The 15,744-nt window shown below is 44.7% G+C and overlaps 1 protein-coding gene across 2 annotated transcripts in view; it reads left to right on the forward strand.

The window, feature by feature from the left end:
* The window catches only part of Marchf2 (membrane associated ring-CH-type finger 2), a 29,326-nt gene extending 14,125 nt beyond the window's left edge, over positions 1-15,201 (forward strand). The window contains exons 4-6 of one of the 2 annotated variants that reach the window (XM_051178783.1): positions 1,289-1,484; positions 8,571-8,780; positions 14,585-15,201. In XM_051178783.1, the coding sequence (XP_051034740.1) occupies positions 1,289-1,484; positions 8,571-8,780; positions 14,585-14,743 (565 nt within the window). In that variant the 3' untranslated portion in view covers positions 14,744-15,201. The remainder of the gene's footprint in view (positions 1-1,288; positions 1,485-8,570; positions 8,781-14,584) is intronic. The other variant, XM_051178784.1, reaches the window with a different exon arrangement.
* Positions 15,202-15,744: the final 543 nt, after the last annotated feature.

Consider the following 15,744-nt stretch of genomic DNA (forward strand, 5'->3'; position numbering starts at 1 on the left):
TGTGTGTTAGTGTATGTGTGTGATTGTATTGTGATGTGTGTAATCATGTGTGTGATGTATGTTAGTGTATGTGTGTGTGTGATTGTTAGTATATATGTGTTAGTGTATATGTGTGTTAGTGTATGTGATCATGTATGTGTAGTGTGTGTAGGCGTATGTGATTGTGTGTGTAATGTGTGTTAGTATATGTGTGTGTGATGTATATTAGTATATGTATGTGATTGTGTGTGTGATGTATGTTAGTATGTGTGTGTGTGTGATTGTGTGAAAAAGCAACTTAAAGGAAAGGTTTGTTTTGAGTCATAATTCCAAGCTACTCTCCATCATGGCTGGGAAGTCACAGCAAGCACAGGCATCAGAGGTGGTTGGTCACATTGCACCTATAATGAGGAAGCCTAGGAATCAGAGAGATGAATTCTTGTGTTCAATTTGCTTTTTCCTTTAAAGAACTATTAGTGTGTATGTATGGGTGTGTGCCCACCATTGTGTGCATACCATGACATACGTATGGACATTAGAGGACAGCCTACAGGAGTCAATTCTCTTTTTCCAGCATGTGGGTACCAGGGATTGAGCATCTTTGTCCACTGAGCCATCTGTGTCCCTGCTTCTTCCTTGTTATTCAGTCCATGCTTCTGGTGGGTCTTCCCATTTCTGTTAACATGGTTTAGAAAATATGTCACAGACATGCCCAGAGACTTGTCTCCAAGGTGATTATTCTACATCCTGTCAGGCTCACAGTATAAACCATCAGAAGGGTCACCAAGAGTGGATAGTTAGTCATGCTACCATTTCATCAAAAGAAGAGAGCATTAGGCTGCAGAGATGGCTCAGAGGTTAAGAGCAGTGACAGTTCTTCCAGAGGTTCTGAGTTCAATTCCCAGCAACCACATGGTGGGTCATAGCCATCTATAAGTGCCCTCTTCTGGCATGCAGGCATACATGCAGTTAGAAATCTCTATACATAATAAATAAATAAATCTTTAAAAAAAAAAAAGAGAGAGAGAGCATTAGGCAGGCAAGTGGACAGGCTGTTCACTCTAGTCTAATAAGGGCCCACAATAGCTCTCGGGAGGGAACACATGACCCTACCAATGGGACCTTGAAAAAACTACCTGAGAAGAGGACATCTAGAGCTGGGTTCCTGAAAGATGAGTTTACCAAATAGCAATTTGGGAGGGGGGGGGGCAACAGTGAGCTTATAACCTAGCAAGTAGTGATGCCTGCTGATATAAGCAAGAAGCCTTACTGTCCATCATTCACAAGTCTTATCTCTCTATCTTTCCAGTGACTGTCCTTTCTGCCGAATCTGCCACGAGGGAGCGAATGGTGAGAACTTGCTGTCCCCATGTGGCTGCACCGGCACGCTGGGAGCTGTGCACAAGAGCTGCCTGGAGAAATGGCTGTCTTCCTCCAATACCAGCTATTGCGAGCTATGCCACACTGAATTTGCAGTTGAAAAGCGGCCCAGACCTCTCACAGAGGTATATTGCTGGTGTGTGTGTGTGTGGGGGGGGGGTCACCACACTAGACGTCCAGAAAGGAAGAAGGGCAGTTTGGGGACCGAGGTAGCAGCTCAGGTTAGCTGGGTAAGCTGATTATGTCCCTGCCAGTGCTGGGAGGGTGGGAGGGGTCTGCTGTTAAGTGAGAGCCTGACTGACTAGAGGCTTCAGGTCTCTCTCTCTCTCTCTTCCTCTCTCTCTCTCTCTCTCTCTCTCTCTCTCTCTCTCTCTCTCTCTCTCTTGCTTTGATTTTGAATCAGGGTCTCAGGTGGCCTAAGCTGTCCTCGAAGTGGCTTTTAGCTGAAGACAACTTTCCAACTCCTGGTCATGCAGCCTCTACTTCTCCAGTGCTGGGATTATAGGCAGTCAGTGTCACCACCAGTTTATACAGTGCTAGCAGTGGAACCCGGGGTTTCATTCATGCTAGGCTAGCCCTCTAGCGACTGAGCCACAACCCCACCCCATCCCTTTAATGTTACTTGAATTTGCTACTCTCCTCCAGTCTCTGTTTCCTGAGTTATTGGGATTATAAATACATACCATGCAGGGCTGTTTTTGTTTGTTGAAATAGGCTGTCATTTTAGCTCAGGGTGGCCTGGAACTCAGACAAGGCACGAACCCTAGGGCTACTGTTGTTCTATTTTATTTTATTTTATTTTATTTTTAGTCACAGTCTCATATAGTCCAGGCTTGCCTACAGCTTGCTATATATCAGACTGGCTTTAAACTCCTGATCCCCTAGCCTCTACCTCCCACATCCTGGTACACCACCATACCCAGGTTTCTTATTTGTTTGCTTGTATTTATTTTAAAACAAGGTTGTATTATGTAGCCCTGGATAGCCTGGAACTTGCTATGTAGACCAGGCTAGCCTTGAATTATCTGTTACCCTCTTGCTTCAGCCACCATTCAGTTGTTTGGGGCAGGGTCTGTCTCTCTAAGTAGCCCTAGAACTGACCTAGAACTCTATGAAGACCAGGCTGATCTCATAGAGATCTGCCTGTCTTTGCTTCCCAAGAGCTGGAATCAAAGGTGTGCACCACCGTAGCATGCTATTATTTTCTTCTTTTTGAGAAGGGGATGGGGATTGAGACAGGGTCTCTCTGTGTATCACTGGCTGTCCTGGAACTAACTCTGTAAAACAGGCTGGCCTCGAACTCATTAAAGGCATGTGCTACCACCACCCAGCTTATTTTCTTTTTAAAAAACTAAAAATATATTTTATGGGCATTATTAGTTTTTTGCTATGGTGTCAGGTCCCCTGGGAACTGGAGATACAGACAGTTGTGCGCTGCCATGTGGATGCTGGGAATAGAACTGTGGTCCTCTGTAAGAGCAGTCAGTGTTCTTAACTACTGAGCCAACTCTCCAGCCCCTTAAAAATATTTTAAAATTAATTACATGTGTAGGCCAAAGGACAACATGTACAAATTACTTATCTCATTTCCCCATGTGGGATCTGGGATAAAATTCAATTTGTCAGGCTTGGCAAGTACCTTTACTTGCTGAACCATCTCACCAGGTCTTTATCTATCTATCATCTGTCTGTCTATCATCTACTATCTATATCTATCTATCTATCTATCTATCTATCTATCTATCTATCCATCCATCCCATATCTACCTATTATAGCCCCAGCTGACCCAAAGTTTAGAATCCTCCTGTCTCAGCCTTCTCTGGGTACTGGGTTACAGATATCTGCCATGAAGCTCAGATCACTAAGTATTTCTTTGAACACCTCTGGTGTGCCCAGTGTTTTGTCAGGTGCTGGACCTGCCCAGTCACCAACTCACAGTTGATAATGTCCATGTGATCTCCAAACAGGCCAGTTGGTATGAACAGTTAAGAGGGTATCTTAGTTTCCATCCTGTTTGCTGTGATAAAATACCCAGACAAAAACAAGGAAAGGCATTGTAATGATTCACAGTTCCAGGTCACTCCCATCACTGCAGTGAAGTCTAGAGGTAGGACTATCTCAAACAATGGTGACATGGCAAACAAGCAACACCAATGCACATGGCTCTCCTTTCATTGTCTAGGCCAGACTATGTGATGGTGGCATAGGAACTCACAGTGAGAGTCTTTTCACCTTAGTTAATGCAATTAAGAATTTCCCTTGCAGGCAGGTCCACAGGCCACCCTGACCTGGACAGTTCTTCCTTGAGACTCACATCCCAGGATTCCAGATTCTGTCAATTTGATCATTGGTACTAAACATCACAAAGGGAAATGTTGAGGGAGTGGGGTATGTGCAGATCAACATTTGGAAGTCAAGAGCAGTCCTAGGAGCTGGGAGATAGCCCAGTGTATTAGGTGCTTGCCATACAAGCACTAGGGCCCAAGTCTGAAAAACCCATATAAAGCCAGGTGTAGTAGTTCATTTCTGTAATTCCAGTGTTCCTAAGGCAAGATGGGAGGTGGAGACAGAATCCCTGGGAACTCACTGGCTAGCCAGCCTAGTATATACAAGAGGAAAAATCAGGAAGAACATATCTCAAACATGCATTTCTGTATTCATAAACCAACCCACAAATATACACAAAGATCCAGAGTGTGCTGGTGAGGGAAAGGCTTTGGCTGGAGGTGAATCCCCAAGATGAGACCTGAGGGATTAAAACAGGAATTTAGACAATCCAGGGAAAAGCTAGTCCTGACAGAGAACACAGCAAGTACAAAGACCCTAAGGCCAGGAGGAGTAGGTCAAACTAAGAAAAGGGGTGGGGTTGTAGCTCAGAGTGGGATGCTCACTTAGCATACATGAGGCCCTGAGTTCAATCTGTAGAATGCAGTAAGAATTCTAGCACTTGAGAGATAGAGACAAGAGGATTAGAAGGGGAAGGTCATCCTTGATGACTGCATAGGGGGTTCAAAGCCAACCTGGGCTACATGAGACCTCTTGTGTTACACTATTCTTGGGGATATGTGAACAAACTGATATCTGAGATATTTTGTTTGAGAAGGAAAAAAAAAACAAAAACAAAAAAAAAAACCCAAGACGGTTCAATGGTTAAAGTGCTTGCCCTAGAAGCATGAGGATCAAGAATTCAAACCTATATAAATGTCAGGTGAGTGCAGCAGCTGCTTGTAATTATAGCCTCAGGAGGCAGAGGAAGGGATCCATGAACTCAGAGTTTGATTGAGAGAACCTGCCTCAGTGAATAAGGTGGAGGACAGATTGAAGATAATTCTAGACATCATCCTACACATGGCTGTGTGTGCCCCCACACACGCACACACAGACACATTGCATCCCGATATTGTACACACATTCACACACATGTACATACATACACAAAAGGAAAAATTAGAGAGGAGGAAAAAAGTGGCTTCAAGAGAGATGACAGTGGTGACACCTGGCTTTGTACATCACCCAGACACTTAGACTTTTATTGATATCACCCTGTCATATGATGGCTTAGAACCACAGAGTAGATATCATTGGACTGAAGTGTGAGAAGCAGTGTCCAATCCTGAGACCAGGAAGTACTGTCCAGATCAGTCAAGGCCACTGCAGGCCACTTGGGAGACCTAAGTAAAGCCTCCAGCCCACCTGGGAGCTGGGCTCAAAGGAGACAGTGAGAGACACCAATCTCTACATACACCGTCTCCTACCCTTGACTCAGCTCACCATGCCAGTTTAAAAGATTGTACCGTAGGGCCTCTGTGTCTGATGTTCCTGTAGTCTTGCAGCACTGTCTCCCTTCCCACCCCCTGTCCACTCTGCAAGGCCTTTAATCCTTGGCCATCTTCCCCATCTGTTAAAATTACTTTATGTGGGGGTGAGGGCATGCACACATGTATGGCACAGTACACATGTGGAGGATGACTTGCAGGTTCTCTCTCACCTTTATGTGGGTTTTGGGAACAGGTCATCAACCTTGTTTGGCCAGCGCTTTACCTGCCAAGCCATCTTACTTGCCCCCAACTTTCCCTATTTTAGATGTCCCTCATTAGCACAGGAGAACAAGCCCCTTTCTGCTGCCTTCTCTGATTTTATTTATTTATTTATTTATTTATTTAGTTAGTTATTTATTTATTTATTTATTTTTATTTATTTTTATGAGCTATACTTGTTTCTTTTGGCCCACCATCTTTGGGAGGCTGTATGACATAGTGACAAAGTGTGCTTGGGCCTCCAAGTAGCACTATCTAGGTTCTAGTCCTGGCTGGCTTTGTGGGCTATAGGATGAATAATCCTTATTCAAAATTCTTGGGCTGGTTGTGGTAGCACACACAGGTAGATATGGCAAAGATTCAGAGACAGAAGGATCACAGAGTCAATCCAGCCTGGATAACACCAAGGCCTGGGGTCAGTGGTTCATCTGGTAGGTGACCTAACATACATGAAGTCCTGGATCTGGTCCCCAGCCCTTCATAAAACCCTGCTGGTGCCACACACCTATCATCCCACTGAGGAGGTGGTGGAATGGGGATCAGAAATTCAAGACCAGCCTTGTCTACATATTGTTGAGACCCTGTCTTAGAGAGAGAGAAAAAAAAAAAAAAAAAAAAGCTTGGGGTCTAGAGAGATGGCTCAGAGGTCAAGGAGGTTAAGAGCGTTGGCTGCTCTTCCAGAGGTCCTGAGTTCAATTGCCAGCAACCACATGGTGGCTCACAACCATCTATAATGAGATCTGGTGCCCTCTTCTGGCCTGCAGGCAGACATGCAGACAGAACAGTGTATACATAATAAATAAATCTTTAAAAGAAAAAAGCTTGGGACTAGAGTGGTTTTAATTTTGAGAGTTGGGGGATTTTGGAGTGTTTTCATGAATAGTAAGAGGTATTTGGGATCCAAATTGAAAAGAAACCCACTCATATTTCATGTGTGTGTGTGTAAGTTTATGCAATGTTTTACTTCAGTTAATTGTTTTCTTGTATTGCTGGGGTTGGAATCCAGGGCCTTGCTCACACTAGGCAAGTACTCCCCTACTAAGCTAAATCCCTAGCCCATAGTGTCATGGAGCCAACATATATGGAGTCAGTTCTTTTTCTTTCTCTCTCATCCACTGGTTCAGCAGTAAGATCACTTATTGTTCTTTTGGAGGACTGAAGTTCAATTCCCAGCACCCACATCAGGCTTTTCACAGCCACTTTTTACTCTAGCTCCAAGATATCTGACTCCCTCATCTAGGTTTCATGGTACCCACATACATGTGCACATACACACATACATACATGTGTGTACACATGTAAAAATTTAAATATCAGTCTTTTGTTTTTCGGGATAGGGTTTCTCTGTATAGTCCTGGCTCTTCTGGAACTCACTATTTAGATAAGGCTGGCCCTGAACTCAGAGATTTTCCTGCCTCTGCCTCCTGAGTATTGGAATTAAAGGCACATGCTACTACTACCCAGCATATCTATCAGTCTTAGTTTCTTTCCTGTTGCTGTGATAAGGCCCCATGACCAAGGCAACTTATAGGAGGACTTTATTGGGTTTTACAGTTTCAGAGGGTTAGTGCATGATCATTGTGGCGGGAAGTGTGCAGGCTCAGTATTTGAGAACTTATAGTTTACCTGCAAGTAAGAGACATAGTAGAACTAACTGGAAATAATGTAAGCTGTTTTGTTTTGTTTTGTTTTGTTTTTAGAGACAGGATTTCTCTGTGTAACAGTCCTGGCTGTCCTGGAACTCACTTTATAAACCAGGCTGGCCTGGAACTCACAGAGATCCACCTGCCTCTGCCTCCAGAGTTCTGGGATGGATTAAAGGTGTATACCACCAATGCCCAGCTTAAGGTGGGTTTTTTGAAAATCTGTCCCCAGTGACACATCTCCTCCAACTAGGCCAGACCTCCTAATTCCTTAAGAGTTCTACCAACTGGGAACCAAGTATTCAAATATATGAGCATACAGGAGCTGTTCTCATTCAAACCATCACTCCATATGTCTGTCTGTGTGTCTGTGTGTCTGTCTGTCTGTCTATTGAGGAAGGGTCTCATGTAGCCTAGAAGGACCTCAGACTTGCAGAGGCTGACCTTGAACTCATGATCCTTCTTCCTACATCACTCAAGTGTTGGGGTTACAGGTGTGTGCCACCACACCTCCACCCCCTTTGCTTCTTTCTTTCCTACGGTGGTATTAGTAATTGAACCTAAGACCTCACTCATCCCCAGATATAATATTTTAAATAATTTTGAGCTGGACATTGTAACACATTCTCAACACTTGGGAGTAGAAAGGTCAAAAGTTCAAGGCCCATGTGGGTCTCAGAGAACAGTAACAACCCATCATCACGGTGGTGGCAGCGGCAGCGATGGAGGTGCTGGTAGTGCTGGTGGTAGTGATGGTGACCATGGTGATGATGTATATATAAAACAAGTTTCATGGTGTAGAAATTTCTACCTGCAGTGCCACGATGGCATTTTAAAAATTTGTTTTTAAGCTGGGCATAGTGATGCATACCTTTAATCCCAGCACTGAGGAGGCAGAGGCAAGAGGACTTCTGTGAGTTTGAGGCCAGCCTGGTCTACATTTTGAGTTCTAGAACAGCCAGGACTATATAGAGAGACCATGGCTCAAAAAAACAAAGTAACAAACAATAAAAGGGTTTATTTTTGTTTTTTTATTTAGATATATGCATGTGGGTCTGTATGTCTTTCCTTGTGTGCAGGTGCCCACAGAGGCCAGTAGAGGGCATGGGATCCCCTGGAGTTGGAGTTATACATGGTTAGTTATAGACTTTTGACATAGATGATGGGAACAGAACTCTAGTCCTTTGGAAGAGTAGCAAGTGCTCTTAACTTCTGGCCTAGCTCTCTAGTTGCCCTCCCCCACCCACTCATCATGCTGGTGTCCTAGAAGCTTCAGATTTTATAACATTTTGGATTGTAGATTTTCAGAATAGGATAGTCAGTCTACTCTAGCTGTGTGAGTTTGCTTAAATGCATTAACTCCTCTGTTGCCTCCATTTGCCCATCAGTAAAATGGGGGCAAGCACACACCGGACTCAGTGTTATTTTTTTTAAAAGGATGGAGATCCAGGCCTACAGCCCGCCCCATCCTATGCCTCCTTGTGCAGCACCCCTCCACATAACCCCTCTCCCTCATCTGCTCCCCTGCAGTGGCTGAAGGACCCAGGACCTCGCACTGAGAAACGGACGCTGTGCTGTGACATGGTGTGCTTTGTGTTCATCACACCACTGGCTGCCATCTCAGGCTGGCTATGCCTGCGAGGAGCCCAGGACCACCTCCGTCTGCACAGCCGGCTGGAGGCTGTGGGGCTCATTGCTCTCACCATCGCCCTCTTTACCATCTATGTGCTCTGGACACTGGTGAGTGGGTGCAGCCCAGGTGGGTGGGCTCAGCTGGGATCCCCAGGCAGTGTGTGAGTGTTGCCTCTGCTAGAAGTGTCCCCTCAGCACACCCTTGCTATTGCTCCAGGGTGATCAGAGAGTGTAGGGTGAGAGTAATCAGAATGCATTATAGACAAATATGAAAATGTGGAAGAAGTTTAATTAATAAAGAAGTTAAGCAAAGAGAGGGCGAGGGGGAGAGGAAATCTGGCTAGGGTGTAGCTCAGTCAGGGGAGTGTTTACTTAGTGTTGAATCCCAGTGCCATTCTGTCTGGTTTCTGGCTTTGGGAAGGTCAAGTCAGGAGGATTAGATGCTCAAGGTTATCCTTTGCTATATAGTGAGATCATGGCTAGCCTGGACTAGCCATGTGACTGTCTCAAAAAGAAAGGGAGGAAAAGAGGGAGAGAAGAAGGGAAGGGGGAAGGAGGAAGAAAGGAAGGAAGGAGGAAGGAAGAAGGAACAGAGAGAGGGAGAGAAGAAGGAGGGAGGAAGCAAGGAAAGTTGAAGGTACAAGAGATGGCTTAGCAGATAAAGACACTTGCTGCCAAACCTGATGACCTGGTATAATTCCTGGAACCCACACTGGGGGAGAGGACAGACTTCTACAAGTGTTCTCTGACTTCCACATGTACACCCCACTCCACACCATACAATAAATAATAAAAAATACCAAAGAAATTAAACCAGGGCTAGAGAGATTCCTCAGTGGTACATGTGAAAGGCCCTAGGTTAAATCCTAGTACCACAAACAAATAAGACAAAAGTCAGCTGTGGTGTGATTCACACTGCTTGTAATCTCAGTACTCAGGAGTCTGAGGCAGGAGGATGGCTAACAAATTTAAGGCCAGTTTGGCCTATACAGTGACACTCTGTCTAAAAATAGATAGATAGATAGATAGATAGATAGATAGATAGATAGATAGATAGAATGACAGGTGTGGTGGGGCATACCTTTAATCCCAGCATTGAGGATGTAGAGGCTGGTGGATCTCTGTGAGTTCGATTGATCTACATACAGAGTCCAGAACAGCCAGGGTCTCATAGAGAGTCCCTGCCTTAAAAAGAAAAAGAAAATGAAATTAGCTGGGAGTTGACAGTGACAGAGCATGAATCCTCCAGTAGCTCAGGGTCAGTCTGGGCAACATGGGACAATCCCATCTAAAGAAGCTGAGTAGAGAATGAGGGTTGAGGCCAACATAAAGGACTGGAGTGTACTCAGTTGGTACAGTGCTTGCATACATGCTAGAAGCTTTGGGTTCTAGTTCCCAGCACCACATATCCCAGGTGTGTTCACAAACACCTGAGGTGGAGGCAGGAGAATCAGAGTTGGAGGCCAACTTGACTACATGACACCATGTCTCAAAACTCAAAACAAGGTTGGCAAGATGGCTCAGTGGGTAAAAGTGCTTGCTGGGCAAGCCTGGCAGCCTAAGTGCAGTCCCCACAACCCACATAGGTGGAAGGAGGAAACTGACTCCATAAAGTTGTCCTCTAGCTTTCGGATGAGACCCGCTAAAAAGAATAATAGTTTTTTTTTTTTTTTTTTTTTTTTTTAAGTTTTAAGACAAAGTAAGCCAGGAAAGATTATATGAGACATAGTGATTGAAAAATTGAGGGGTTGGGGTATGACCCCATGGTAGGGAACCTTCCTGGCATGTATCAGGCCCGAGGTTCCATCCCTAGCACATGAAATAAACAGAAAATGAGTGTGGAACAGGATACCCTATGAAATGAGCTTGTTTCTAAGTGTCAGTGAAAAATTAAGCTAAAAATAGTGTAAGTTAATGGCTTGGTAGATGAAGGCAATTGCCTTCCTGGCTGACAAACTGAGTTCAGTCTCCAGGCCCCACTCGGTGGAAAGGGAGAGCTGATTGCTGCAAGTTGTCCTCTGATCTCCATATATGTGCACAAGTGCACACGTGACCATATGCACATATGCTCAAACACACTATAAAATGTAATAAGAATACATTTGAAAAGTAGTTAGAAGGAAGAATAGAAGAGAATGGGCAGGGTGAGGGCAACACTTAGACTATTACAGAGACAGAAAGTGGTAAGATAAAGTAGGGGTGCCACGGAAGCAACCAGTGATATTTTTGATCAAAGAGTAGTCCTTGCATTCTCTAGTTGTCCAGCTGTGAGCCATTCCTTATATCAAAAAATTGTTCCCAGATCAGTGGTAGAGTTCATATTTAGTGTGGGAGAGATCCTGTGTATGTGAGAGAGAGAGAGAGAGAGAGAGAGAGAGACAGAGAGAGAGAGACAGAGAGAGACAGAGAGAGAGAGACTTTTTAAAGAGGGTCTCAGATAGCCCATACTGGCTTTGAACTCAGTACATAGCTGATGATAGCTTTGAACCTCTGTTTGTTTGTTTATGTGTTTTGTTTCTTTGGGTTTTTTATTTGTTTGTTTGTTTGTTTTTGGCTTTGAACTAATGGTCTTCCCAATTCTCTCACCTTCCAAGTACATGGGTGACAGGTGCATACTATCACACACTCAGACAAATGCTGTCACAACTGAGCCTCATCCCCATCCCTGATATGCTCTTTTATAAGAGGATCTCAGCCTGGGCTGATCTTGAACTCTGCAGTAGTCCTGTTCAGCTGGGATTAGAGGCACGAGCTACCATATTCACATTGTTTAGTGGTGTGAAAGGCATCTTAATCAGTGCCAGTATTTGCACAGCTAGGGTGTGATGCATTTCTCAGGATGCATTTCTGTCATAAGGGACACATTTTAAAATATATAAATAGCATGAAAACATATGTACTGTTTTACGCCTGCTTGTTTTTATCCTTTTATCCTTTATCCTTTTATCCTTTAAAAAGAAAAGGGGGCAGCTACCCAGAACACTCATCCATTGTGTTGTTATACCATATTTATTTAATCAATCCCTTTGACTCACTCTGGGACTTTTGGCAATGTGGGGGATTTTTCTTTCCCCCGTTATGAGTAGTACTTCGAGCCACTACCAGCAAAGTTCTTTCTCCCTTCCTTCTTCCCTCTTTTCCTCCCTTCCTTGTTTCTCTTTTCTTCCTGTGATTCTGGGGATGGAACCAGAGGCTTGACTATTCTAAGCAAGTGCTTTACCATGGAGTTAGTCCCTATCATGCAGAGAGTGTCCTATGTATTCATAAGTATATGGGTGCAGAAGTGCACACTTGCACATGGATGTGGAGGCCATAGGCCAGTATTGTATTGGCTTACTTTCTCCATCACCATCCATCTTATTTTTAAAGTTTTTTATTACATTCATTTATTTTGTTTGTATGTGTGTGGAGGTTGTAGAGGACAGCTTGAAGGAGTCTGTTCTTTCCTTCTACCATAAGGGCTCTGGGCATTGAACTTGAGTCATTAAGTGGGATCAAGAACCCTTATCCTCTGAGCCATCTCTTCACCTCATCCACCTTTTTTTTTTTTTTTTTTTGAGATGTGGCCCTGGAACTCACAGAGACCCATTTGCCTCTACCTTCCTTCCACGTGCTGGGATTAAAGGCGTACACCACCACCACCTGGCTTGATGCCCGTGTTTTAAAAATAATTTTAAAATTACATTTGTGTATTTGTGTGTGTTTGTGTCTGTGTGCATGTGTGTGTTTGTGTCTGTGTGCGTGTGTGCGTGCGTGCGTGTGTGTGTGTGTGTGTGTGTGGGTGTATTTGTGCGTGCGTGAATGTGCGCATGTGTATGTGTGTGTGCACTACTTAGATGACAGCATGGCAGTGTTGGTGCTCCCTTTCCACACTATATAGGTCCTGATTGTCAAACTCAGGTTGTCAGGCTTTATGGCTTGTTTTAGTTATGGTTTCTATTGCTGTGAAGAGACACCATGACCACAACAACTCTTACAAAAGAAAACATTTAATTGGGTGGTCCACATTTTCAGAGACTTAGTCCATTATCATGGTGGGAAGCAAAGCTGCATGCAAGCAGACATGGTGCCGGAGAAGGAGCTGAGAGTGCTTACATCTCAACTCATAGGCAACAGGAAGTTTCTGACACTGAGCAGCAGTATCCTGAGCATATATGAGACCTCAAAGCCCACCTCTTCACCTCCTCCAACAAGGCCACACCTCCTAATCGTGCCATTGGCAGTCATTTTCTGTCAAACCATCACAGTGGCTTGTGCCCACTGAGCCATCTTGACAGCCTTTTATTTGAGACAAAGTCTGTCACTATAACTGGGCTCATTGGTTTGGCTAGACTGGCTGGACAGAGACCTCTAGAAATGTGCCTATCTCTGACCTCCAACACTGGAGTTATACATACATCCCAGGATGCCCAGCTTTTATGTAGTCATTGGGAGTTTGAACTCAGATCCTCACACCTTGCACAGCAGATCTTTTACCAGCTGAGCCATTTCTCCAGTCAGAGTCTCATGTGCCCAGGATGACCTTGAGCTCCTGTCCCTACCATCTCTACTTAACTACTGGGATGTCACACATGTACCACCACATCTGCTTTATGTGGTGCTGGGGTGGAACCCAGGACTTCGTGTTAGGCAAACACTTCCCCAACTATGCCACATCCCCAAACATTAGTGTACATTTTTTTAATTGCTCCTCTGTTCTTCACCTGTTTGTCCCTCCCTGCTCCAACATGCCTGGTAACCACTCATCTTTTTACTGTCTCCATTGGTTTTCCTCTTCTGAAATGCCATGTACTTGGAGTCATACAGCATGTAGCCCCTTTAATTGGCCTCTTTCAGTTGGTTATTTGGATTTGTTTTCTCCATGCCGAATCATGGTTTGATGGCTTGCTTTTGTTTTTGCTCCATATTGAGTATCAACCCCAGGGCTCTCACATACTAAGCAAGCATGCCCCTACTGAGCTATATCCCCAGCTGCATTTAATGTTGTTATTTTGAGACAGTGTCTAGCTAAGTTGCCCAGAAAGGCTTTGAACTCGCTCTGTAGTCTGAACAGACCTTAGATTTGTGGTTGTCCTGTTTTAGTCTTCTGAGCAACTGGGGTCAAATTCCTGAAATGTCAGTTGGACACTTTTTTAAATGGTACTCAGACTGGAATCTCACATGCTTGACAAGCACTTTACCACTGAGCTGTAGCTCCAGCTCTTACTTCTTCTCTCTCTCTCTCTCTCTCTGTGTGTGTGTGAATGTGTGTGTGCGCGCGCGCGCACGTGTGCGTCTGAGTGTATGCCTTTATGCTTGAGTGTGTATGAGTGTTTGTAAGCATGTGTGTGTCTGTATTTATGAGTGTGTATGTGTGGGTATATCTGTGTGTACACATGTGACTGCTACTAGCCAGTGAGTCCTAGCAATTCTCTTGTCTCTACCTCCCTCCCCTCCCCAGTTTTGGGGTGACACAGGTAGGACACAGGATCATGCTCAGCTTTTTACATGGATGCTGGGGATTTGAACTCATGTCCTCAAGCTTGCATCTTCCCAGTCCCTTAAACATGCTATCATTTTTATCCTCCTATCTATGAAGGGACAGATTGCTTCTAGGTTGGGCAGTTGTATGATTGCTTGGGGTTAAATAATCCCAAGAGACTGGTAAGACTCCATTCTCATTAGCCATAGAAGGGAAGAGCCTCCTCCCTACTGGGGTCAAGGTGGTGGATCCCTCACTTTTACAGGACTCAAGGCTTATCAGAGTATCCTCCGAAGACCAAATGGGTGAGTGTATGCAGTCTACAGGAAATGCCCAGATGTGGTGCTGCTTCTAGGTTTGGCCTATGGCAAATGCCAGGGCCCCCCTGTCCTCCCCCTCAGGGTGGAGGCCTGTCTCTACCTTCCCACCCACTGCAGAACTGCCCCCACAGGTCTCTTTCCGATACCATTGCCAGCTGTACTCAGAATGGAGGAAGACCAATCAGAAAGTCCGCCTGAAGATTCGGGAAGCAGATGGCTCCGAGGACCCCCACCACTCCTTACTGGCTGCTGGACTCTTAAAAAAGGTGGCAGAGGAGACCCCTGTATGAAGACCTGCCTAGCAGGGCCTTAAGGTAGTGGAAGGCCAGAGGTAGATGACAATGCTCTGGTGTTTGAAAGGATAGAAGCTGCCTAACCTTTCACGCACAGCCACGACGCTTCTCAGGCCAAGAACCACAGCAAGCAGAGCCTGCTGTGTGCTCCTGTGTGAACATATTTTCAAGGGTTTTGTTTGCACATTGTTATACACAAGGACACATGGACAGACCCTAGCTTTGGATGGAGCAGGTACCCTTATCTCATTCTGAGATCTGTTTGGTATTTCCTTGGCCAGCAACTTTGGCTGCTTGTGTCAAGGGTGTTCATTGGCTAGAAGGTTCCAGCAAGCTTCTTGCTCTACTCTGCGCCTGGCCGGCTTGCTTTACTGGCACTCTTGACTTTATAAAGTTGCACTGCATTTCAAAAACCCACCCTTGAATGAATAAAAGGAGCCCTTGCTGGCTAACAAGGACTTGTCAGTTACATTTTTAAGCTGCTCCAAGTGAGTGATTCTATGGGGGCAAAAGGTATAAAATGCTTGGCTTGTTTTGAGGGGATCTGTTATGAAGTTGTCTTGGTTTCTTTTCTTATTTCTGTGATAAACTACTCAGATAAAAGCAACTTAAGTGGAGGTGCAGAGATGGCTCAATAGTTAAGAACACTGCCACTCTTGAAAAGGACTGTGTCCAAGTCCCAGCACTCATATGATAGCTTGCAATTGTCCCTGATGCCAGTTTCAGGGGATCCAGTGCCCTCTTTTGTCTTCCACTGACACTATTCACATATGGTGCACATACGTATATGCAGGCATAATAACCATACACATGAAATAAATTTTAAAGAAAGGCAACTTAAGGGAGAAAGCATTTATTTTAGCTCACAGCTCCAGGTACAGTCCCTCATGGTGGGGAATTCAAGGCACAGATAAGGTGGGTCTTTCTACATCAATCAGTACAATCAAGATGATTCCCCACAGTCATGCCCAGAGATTCATTTCACCAGGGACTCTTGA

The sequence above is a fragment of the Phodopus roborovskii genome, unplaced genomic scaffold, assembly GCF_943737965.1.
Source record: "Phodopus roborovskii unplaced genomic scaffold, PHOROB, whole genome shotgun sequence".
NCBI lineage: Eukaryota > Metazoa > Chordata > Mammalia > Rodentia > Cricetidae > Phodopus > Phodopus roborovskii.